Source organism: Juglans microcarpa x Juglans regia, chromosome 3S (assembly GCF_004785595.1).
Source record: "Juglans microcarpa x Juglans regia isolate MS1-56 chromosome 3S, Jm3101_v1.0, whole genome shotgun sequence".
Lineage (NCBI taxonomy): Eukaryota > Viridiplantae > Streptophyta > Magnoliopsida > Fagales > Juglandaceae > Juglans > Juglans microcarpa x Juglans regia.
The window spans coordinates 23,291,320-23,302,126 of record NC_054599.1 but is presented as its reverse complement, the minus strand read 5'-3'; the positions used below and the strand labels follow the sequence as shown (position 1 = coordinate 23,302,126).

The following is a 10,807-nucleotide window of genomic DNA, read 5'->3' as shown; positions in this document are numbered from 1 at the left end:
AAAAAAGATATCAGGCTAGCGGACCGCTCAACATTTACCGCTGACGTACCGTTAGTTATAAATTTTATGTTCATTTTCTTTTATTTTTTTAAGCATTTTTTTAATATTATTAATTATTATGAAAAAAGACACAATTTCACTAATAATCACTTATTTAACCATTAAATAAAAAAATTAAAATTAAAATGTATGAGCGGTAAGTTTGAGAGGTTCCATGAGTACTAGCATTTTCCTAAAAAAAAAGGTGTTAGTACTTAGTACTTTCCCTGAAGAGAATGAGAGTATTGCCATTTACCAAAGGATTATATACCATTCAATTATATATTTATATTCAATTTTCTATTTTGATCTTCTCCCATATGGCTTTGTGGATTAATTTATAAGATGTCTATTTTATTTTAATATCTCATCACTCTTGAGCGAGGGATGTTCCTTTTCATTTTAAATTTGAATAATGATCCTTAATTGCACATGTTTTAAGTAATTATCATTTAGGTTATGTCTTCCATCAATAAATCTGATTGGGGATGATTTAATTTTGATTACTAACCATATATTTTTCAATTATTGACTAATACATATATCAGAAGATAATTAAAAGATTGTGGTTAAAAGAATTACAATGAATACCATTCCTCAATATATACGTATATATATATATATAAACACGATATTATAATTATTTTTTGAGAAGTGCTAGTACAGTCACAAAGGGATTCTACAAAAAAAAAAAAAAAAAAAATTCATAAATTTACACATAGTTTCATATTCATATGATATGTTAGATCTAATTTACAATAAAAATATATTTACAATCAAACGTAGAAATCATGTCAGTTTGTGAATTAATTTTTATGAAATCTCTTTGTGGTTAAAGCATTTCTCCTTATTAAGAGTTAATTAATTGGACCTCCAAGTGTACTTACAAGAAAATGAATAATTTTATTTGAAGGCCTTTACACCACATACTATCCATGTGACATATTTTGATTTGAACGATAAATTTTAAAATTTGAATCTTATAAACTAAATTATATAAAGTGGATAGTGTATAATGTAAAGACCTTCAAATAACAATACATATCCCCATTTGACCAAAATTTTACCGACTGAATTAGCTGACATGCACCCACACATTCTGAAATCATGAGTTAAGTATCACAAATTAAAAAATAATAATAATAATGCATATGACCAAATATATATATATATATATATATATATATATATATCTGTGTGCGCGTGTGTGTACGTAGTAGGCTGGAAATCAGAAATCTGGCTTCTATCCACAAGAAATAAGAAGTCTTGAGAGGATCGATCGATCTTCCGGCGGCCAGATTCTTAAGTCATAGGAAAAGAATATAGGCTCCCCGATGTTCTTGATGGGGTTTTCATGAAAACCCGATGGAGATCAATAAATAAATTAAAGCATGCATGCAGTAATTGGTTAGATTACTGGTAATTAATTAATTAATTAAGTTGACGGAAATTAAGCTGTTTACATATTGAGCGGTGGAAATCAATTTCTGTACGTGAAAAGTGAATGATTGAATATAACACGTAACACTCTTTTGTCAAAAGAATGATCATCAGCTGATATTATATCGATGATCATTGATTTCATGTTTCAACCACCTAAAGTAAATAGCAAATTAGTCACGCACGAATTAATCATGTACCTACCTACCTGCAAAAGTTTATATATATATATATATATATATATATATATATATATATATAAAGAGTAATCACAACTTCAAAACAAAGCCAATGATCATAATGTTAATAGATACTTCCTTTGACAGAAAGGATAACCAATTAAGTTTAATTCCTGCAGAGAGATCGTTTCCCATTTGTGGATAAAGACTCAAAATATATATAAGGTTCGATATATGGCGATATTCAAAGAAAAAAGATCAAGTTGATGCATGTGGCCGTGTGTATATATATGGCCATGATATACATACATACATATATATATATATGGCTCATAATTTTCCTAGAGGCATGCATATTGCATGCAGGCCGACAATGAACGTCCTTAATTATAATTAATATTTCGTGATTTTTCTTATCCTTCTAAGTTTATATATATAGTAATTTCGTGTGGAAAAAAAAAAAAAATCAAAGAATATCAATTAATGGAACCGACGAGAAGTTGTCCATATATTCATTCATGATAAGTACCGATCATGAAGATATCATGGATTGCAGTGGGCCTCATTAATTTGCTTGTGATCATGCATGTCGTAACCGATCGTGCCATGCATTATTAATGTTGATTTCTCATATGTTCACACTCTCCTTTTGAAAAACATAGCTAGCTAGGTCATTTAAATTTTCAAAAATAAAGATCTCAGCTATTGTGTTTTATGATCAGCTCACTTTTTTTATGGAGACGAATATAAATTATTATATTGGTTACAGGCCTCCATCGATTTCATCCAGTTTGGATCTCAACTCATCTTATCTAATTATTAAAATTTTTTAAAATTTCAATACAAAATATAATAAATAACTCAACTTTTTCAAATCTCAAAATAATAATATTCTTAAAAAATAATATTCTAACAATATTTTATTCAACTTTCAACTTTTATCTCAACTCAAATCAACTCAGTTTAACATCCAAACGCAACCAATGTAAAATCTTGTCACGTAAGCATTTTACGTGACAAGATTTTACTAAATGTGTAATCCAAAATTGCTTGTAAATATAATTTTTTTAGAAATATTTTAGTCATAAAAAATTATATAAAAATAAATTTATAAATTGACGTGGCTTAAAGTAGTACATCAGATTGTAAAGTTATTTTTATTGTATAATAAATTTAATAAATTATATAAAATTATGTCAATTTATGAATTTATTTTTATATAATTTTTTTGTGTTTATAATAATTTTCAAATTTTTTTTATTAAAATTATTAATGTGACATCAACTTATCACATCACATGCAAACAAGTGTCGCAAATGTACAGTCAGCTTAAAAAAATGTCCAATCAACTTTTTGCGTCAATAATAGATTAATATTAATAAAAAAAGGGTAAATTAAAAATAGAACGAAAATACAATAGAATGGCACCCAAAAGTGGTGACCCTTCTAAAGACTGATTCGTTACAATTAAGATTAGATGAGGTAAGATATTTTATTAAAAGTTGAATAAAATATTATTATAATATAAATTTTTAATATTATTTTTATTTTAAATTTTAAAAAAATTAAATTATATATTATATTTTATATAATAATTTGAGAAATTTGTAATGATTATATGAGATGATATAGTTTGATTTTATGTAACCAACCAGCCCTTAAGTGGCCACCACGTATGGTACTACTACGGGGTTGGTCATGACTTACCAAGTGAATGATCTGTCTTGCCACATCAGTAATATTTCACCAATAATTAAATTAACATAAGAAAAACTATACTCAGCAATCTTATAAATAGCATACGCATATTAAGAAAAAAAAAATTCTACTTAGTGCAAGAGTAGTACTAGTGCTGATCGAGTAGAATCACTCTAAACATAACTTAGATGAGAAATGATAGTTGTAGTTGTGAATGTGCAAGTGTCGTACAATCACTTAGTGAATAAATATGGGATCTATAGAAAAAAATTAATTTTTAATAATAGATCTCACTATTTTTCAAAATAACTGCAGGACGCTTATCCACTTCACGAGTGCATATATATATATATATATATATATATATATATATATATATATAACATTACTCAATTTAGATAGAGCAGACATCCATTTTAATACATAAGTATTACATTGCAGAACGTCATAGATTCTTTTTTCCATGCCTCAATGACCCGTTTGAAAAATTATTAAACCAACATTTAGCATTTAAATCAATGATCCGAAGATTAATACAGGCAATAAAGCCAATATTTAAATTTAAATATGACTATTATTTTCTCTTGGATTTTATACATGATATCTCAAATTCAAATAAAACTATTTAAATTTTAAAAGAAATTTCGTCACTCAACGTTTATCTATAGAGATTGAGTCATTTCTTTTTATGAAAAGTGGAGTTGAGTTTCTATTTAGGCAGATAGTGTTGTCTTTTAGACGTTTGTCTCTATAGAGTATTAGCAATAGTGAAGATCAGACCAGTCACAAAAGGAAATATTGTACTAGTGGAGTTTAAAATACATTATTTTGATTTATGATGTCATATTTGATATGAGGACATTCTATAATATATCCGATCGTAGATGTAAGTTTTTTTTATGAATAAATGATGATAGTTTTCCTTAAAAAATATATTAAAAGAAATTTTATCATAAATTTCATAATGAGAAATGACATGTACAAATCTTAAATAAATAAATTCTGCACAATTTCTTTATAAAAAAGTGAACATCACAATAAAAAAAACTATAAAAAAACTTCTTTTTTCTTTTTTAATAGAACAAAAGTATGCATATAATTTATATATTTGAGATTTATATATAATATTTCTCACTCGGATTTCCTTAGAAAAAGAAAGAAGGATAGGACCTGATCCATTGAGAAACAATTTCGAGAAGGTTTTGACAAGGGAAGTAGTGCATGGGGTTAGTCGTTATTGCAATCAAATACCGAAGCCGCTAGCAATTATTATAGTGATCAGAATAAATCCTTAATTAATACTGAATATCATCTTCTAATTCCTAAAAAATTCTTGCAATTCTAGGAGTGCACCTCATATTTAGCACTTGCATTATAATTATTAATGCGACAAATTGACACGTGTATTTCCCTGTCCTGACAAATAAATATTTGTTCTTTCTTCCCAAAATAGAGCAGAGAAACGTTCTCATCTTCGTTTTGCATGTTTTTAAAACGAACATGTTATGACCTAAAAATACCTTTTCATCTTGATAAAATAATTTCGTCAAAATCTTAAAAAAAAAAAAAAAGGAAATTTTAAACGAACCTTCCATTTTCGTAAACACAAAAGGCACAAATCTCAATCTTTTCTAACAAAATTTCGATATACTTGAATGCTCTCGTTTGAATATAAAAATAATTTTATCTTATTATTATAAATTTTATAAATTTATACATAAAATATCATAAATAATTTAATTTTTTAAATTTTAAAATAATATTAATATTAAAAAATAATATTTTATTCAACTTCTATATAAAATAATCTAAAAATTCTTAAATGTTAGATATGTGAACACTGAGATAGAAATTAATATATTAAAAAAACAGAAAAGAAAGAGATCAAATTAATCCTACCAGTTGGCCTAATTTCCAGAAGACCAAACCGACAAATTTATTGAATTTCTGGTTTTCTTTCTCTCACATATACAATTTTAATAAATGAAAAGCAATAATATTATTTATTCAAAGGGCTGATCTGGAGGGTCTATCAACCAAACGGCAACCTGGTATTTTGAATTGAATTTCTCTTTATTGAAAAGAAAAACAATCCCTCTGAAATCTCTGACCCGACTGTTTAGTCACAAAATCTGCATGTGTACGTCGTTGCTTACCGCGTCCCATACATCTCTCTCTTTAATGCTTAGAGTCTTGGTCGAACGAGAAAAAAGAGGAAGAAAAGTTAAAAGATAGAGTGAGAGAGAGAGAGAGAGAGAGAGAGAGAGAGAAGCATCCGAGGCCTTCTCTCTTTTCCTTTCAAAGCTTTCAGTTACTTGAGTAAGAATTATCTACTACTATAAATTAACCACATCTTCAATATCCACGCTCTCACCGTCACCACCTTTTGTTTTTTATATGTTTCGTGAAACCATTGCTTTATACCAAAGAATCACCACGCAGACACAGAGAAAGAGAGAGAGAGAGAGAACCCTTTTGAGCTCTTTTGATTTAAGAACAAGTCAAGCACAAGGCTTCAGGCAAACCCATTTGGTCCTTTGTTAGAGAGAAAGGCTTTAAGATCGGAGGAAAGAGGGTTTTGTTTTCATTTGGTTTTGGTTTGGTGTGGTTCGATAGTTGGTGCTTTCTTGTTCTTGTTCTGGAATTTGTGGGTCTTGGAGGGTTGGTTTTCTTTTCACAAATATGGCCATTCAAGCGCAGATGTATTCGGAGAATCTTGGGTTTCCATTGTGTGGCTCGCAGGATTGGATCATTGACAATGGTTGCGGTGGTGTCGGTGGGCCCAGTCACTTCGGTTATAATCCCCAACAGAAACAGCAATTACAGCAACAACACTTGCAGCAACTACAAAATCAGCAGGAGAGGAATCAAAATCTGTTTTTTGAGAACGGTTCTCTTGTTCCTGCTATGAAAAACAATACCAATGCCGTCACTTTCAATAGTCATCTACCAATTATGCAGCATTCTCAAAGCATAGCTTCTCAGTTTGAGAGTCAGAGGCAAGAGATCGATCAGTATATTAGAATACAGGTAAGATATCATACGAGCATTTTCACATATATAGGCTTTTTCCGAACATCAAAATTGGAATTCTATTGTTTTGCCCATGTGATTATCGAATTATATATGGGGAATTGAGTCATTGGGTTTCGTCTCATTTGATCAAATATTGAACAGTTCTTACTTACGTTCTGATTTATTTTTCTTCTTTTGGAAGCAGAATGAGAGATTGAGATTAGTATTGCAAGAGCAGAGAAAGCAACAGCTTACAGGACTGTTGAAGAAAATCGAATCAAAAACATCAGTTTTGCTGAGACAGAAGGATGAGGAAATTGCAAAAGGGGTTAACAGAACAATGGAGCTCGAAGTTTTCTTGAGAAGATTGGAGGCAGAGAACCAAGCATGGCAGAGAGTGGCTCAAGAAAATGAAGCCATGGTTGCATCTCTGAACAACACTTTAGAACAGATTTTAGAAAGGTCCCCTTGTGGCATCAACAATGGAGCCGAAGATGCAGAGTCTTGCTGTGATGTAGATAGAAACCTGGAACAACGTGAAGAAGAAGAAGAAGAAGAAGAAAAGCAAAAAAGAGAAGGGTTGTATATGTTGTGTAAAAGCTGTAACATTCGGGGTTCGTGTGTGCTGTTCCTTCCTTGTAGGCACCTTTGTTCATGCAAAGCTTGTGAGGCTCTTCTCGATTCTTGCCCCGTCTGTAGAATGGCAAAGAAGGCTAGCATAGAGGCTTTAATTTCCTAGGCAAACTTTTCGGGAAAAGTAAAGAAAGGCAAACTCGAAAAATATGGTTGGTTTTGATGATGATGAATGAACAGAACCAGTTTAGATACATGCACAGATGCACTGTTCTCAGTTCTTTAGATTTTTATTTTTACTTTTGAGGGTATCTGTTTTTAGAATTTTTTTTTTCCTTTTTCAATATGAGGAAACCGTGCACCCGAATTTTAGATTTAATTTCAACCTTAAACAACCAAAAATCTGCACAAAAAGTACAGAGCATCTTTTTTCCATTCCTAAATGCAAATTTACTCCTTTCCCCTTTATAGATTTTTTTCTATTTTTGTCGTGGTAGGTTGATTTGATTTGATTATTCATACCAGATTTTAGCAATTATAGCTGCATTTGGCAGTGCTCAATTTGCAGTGACAGTAGGGATTGAAAGCAATGTCAGACGAACCTGTCAGTATCCACACTTGCAGGTGTTTTAATGGGCAAAAATAATTCTGATTTCTGAAAAGGATATATGTAATCAAAAGTATGCTGCCAAGCTAGGATTAGCTGAAGAACATTGAAACAGCTAGGAAAAAGATGCTCTCTTTTGTCATGTAAGCTTTGGAAGAAAGACAAATTATCTTGCTCCTTTTTCTTTTTTATTTCTGTTTAAATGTTTGCTTCGCTGGGAAATGTCAAACACAAGCGTTCAATGAAAGAAAAGAGGTTTGTGCAGAAAATCTTGTTGAATTATGAGGAAAATCAAGTATCAGTCACGTATGTCTCCCATCTGATACGAAGCTTAGCTTGGTCTGCTATTGCTTGCTCTGAAATTTCCTAGTTTTGGTTACATGAGCTGCACCCACGCGCATGCATGCTGTATTGCAGTCTCTAATTAGAAGGAGATGATGAATAATATTTCGTGCATTTTCAAACTCAATCCTTACAAGTCATTTTTGCCATCATCAGGACTGTAGAAGTTCATTTACATGACTTGAAAATTGAAAGTAGTTTCAACTACTAATGCATTGGCATGGCACCCATGAGTGGGTTTCAATCACAAGTAAAATATGTGAGACAAGCCAATTCCTTTAGACATATATGAATGCAAATCATGACAATGAACAGACCGACTTGACAGGTAAGATGAAAACAAAGAAAAAATGGGAAAGATGAGCAGAGAAAAAAAAAAAAAGGTAGTGGGGGTGAAGTAATTTCTGTAGGGGGCATGGATGGGGACTGATATCTATATATATACATATATATATTATATATATGTATATAATACATTAAAAAAAACAACAAAGTTGAGAGGGGATTTTTTGCTTTTTCCAGTGCAGGGTTGTCCTGATCATTCAGCGCCTGCATTGCTTTCCACTACAAGCACAGCTTTTAGACTGTGGGGGGGGATTGATTCTGGTGGTGGGTCTTCAATTAATTTGGTCGCTCTCCGATTCTAACGTGCGCTCTGCGCTCTGCACTCTGCCCTGCGTGTATATGTTTGAATTGAATGATATTTCCTCGATGTTTCTTTGACATGCAAACGTGTGGGGTCCCCTCTCCCCTTCTGGCCCTCAAGATTTTGAGTGAGAAAAAGAAAGGAAGAAAAGCTAGCTAGCGGGGACGACTGACTAACTTTGTTTTGCGTTTTCTTGCTGTCATGTTTATGCTCCTACTCCTAGAGAGAGAGAGAGAGAGAGAGAGAGAGAGAGAATCTTGGAGTTTGAGGATTTACTGCTTACTGCCAGAGAGAGACGAAAGAATCTAACAAGGACATGAAAAAAGAAAGAAAAAACAAACGATTCGGTTTTTCTCAATTTGGGAGTAAAAGACTTCAAACAAAATTATGATATTTTTCGACTGCTTTTATTAAAGATAATCTCCACCGAAAATCTGATTCCGATGATCCGGATCTCTCTAAAATTAGAAAAAACAATTCGTCGGTCACTATTTATCACTTCTCACCTTATAAAAAACCATACTCATAACTCATATTATATAAAAAATACTTCCATATTTTATAAAAAATTATAAATATAAAATATAATAATAAATAGTAACTGATGCATAATATATCTTATTGATACCGACAAAAATGTTAACATCATCTGATCATAAGTCCAGTTCAAGATGGATTTGGTTTGATTTGATGCATACGAGATATGTCATGTTTTTTTTTTTAAATAAAAAAAATTATATTATGGAACACATATACACACATATATATATATACACTAGGGAACGACTCCAGATACGTTAGCCCCTGGGTACACCTGACACAATAATTTAAATAAAAAAAATTAGTAACTTATTTGTCTGGAAAAAAAAAATACAAGATTAAAGAAAGATAAAAAATAAGATTAAAAAAAAATCTAAACTTCAACAAAGTATGAGCATTGGTCTGCACTCATATTAGATTATCTATTTACTCTCTATATAATAATAAAATATTATTAATTTAATAATTTTTTTAATTTTTATTTTTATCACATTTTATAGTTCTACTAATTAAAATATTTCTATTCTAAAGAGTAAAGTCATTTTAATTTTTTTATTTAAAAAAATTGAAACAAAAAGAAAAGAAAATGAGTACATTGTCAGAACAAAAAGGATATAAAAAATAGACGTCAATTCATGTGCTGCGTGGAGCTATTAAGAGCCTTTTGGTAAAACATGATTATTCATTAAATTCTACAAGAGAGCTACATGTCAAATGGTCAAAGATTTTAAGGACCTTTTGGTAAAACATGATCATTCATTAAATTCTACAAGGGAGCTACACGTCAAATGATCAAGAATTTTAAGGGTCTTTTTGTAAAATATGACTTAACGGAAAAACAAGAAAAATTAACGAAAAAATGACAAAAATTACTATTCACAATTAGATAGTCAGTAGATATATAACTCGTACTAAAAAGATCTAATAAACCGAACCCAGAACTTGCTCGTCTAGGACTAGGACATACTTGGCTAGTTAGCTTTGCTGTTAACATCACTAACCTCTCATTTTAAGTAGGAAGAGCCACTAAAATGGTTGTATGGGTGGCAGTATTCCTGAAGATGACACCAAAATGCAAACAAAGAAAGTAATAAAACTTGTGCTCATCTTCTTTCGTTACCAATGATGTCTTTTTTTTTTTTTTTTGGTCTAAAAATGACCTGATCCAATAGGAGAAGTAACACAATCCATCTTCTAGATGTATGATATTTTTATCTCGAAATGACCATAATCCAACTTGCGGAATTAATTAATTTATTGAGCCTTGCGAAACAAATGCAGTCCAATAAAAAAGCCCAAGATGCCATATTCTGGGGTCCAACCAAACTGGCTCAAAGACATTATTATCATTTTTTTTTTTTTTTTTTTTTGCTTTTTCCCATTAATTTCTATGCTAGCAGCTATTTCAAAAAACGTAACTGTTGGTATGAGTTTAATTGCAAAGCACTGGGATATTAGTTTTTGATATGGCAGTCAATGCATTTTGATGCAATTGTAAGTTGGAAGAGGGAAGCTTTCAATGGCCAAAAAGACCATTGCTGGTGTGTTCGCAAATTCAATCAAGGTAATGCAATGTTTATGGTTAGCTACTATGTTTTGGTTCGGTATCCAATGTCAAGAACTTGTGCAAAATGGAGCTGATATATGCCATTTGTGCATATGATGGGCATAAATTCAGAAACCATAACCACGTTGCTAAACAATCTGAAATCTGATACAAAAGAATCA

The 10,807-nt window shown here is 30.9% G+C and overlaps 1 protein-coding gene across 1 annotated transcript; it reads left to right on the top strand.

The window, feature by feature from the left end:
- Positions 1-5,568: 5,568 nt before the first annotated feature.
- LOC121257539 (probable BOI-related E3 ubiquitin-protein ligase 3) lies at positions 5,569-7,198 on the top strand. Its single transcript, XM_041158570.1, has 2 exons — positions 5,569-6,386; positions 6,577-7,198. The coding sequence occupies exons 1-2, from the start codon at positions 6,039-6,041 to the stop codon at positions 7,108-7,110; spliced, it is 882 nt and encodes a 293-aa protein (XP_041014504.1). The 5' UTR covers positions 5,569-6,038; the 3' UTR covers positions 7,111-7,198.
- Positions 7,199-10,807: the final 3,609 nt, after the last annotated feature.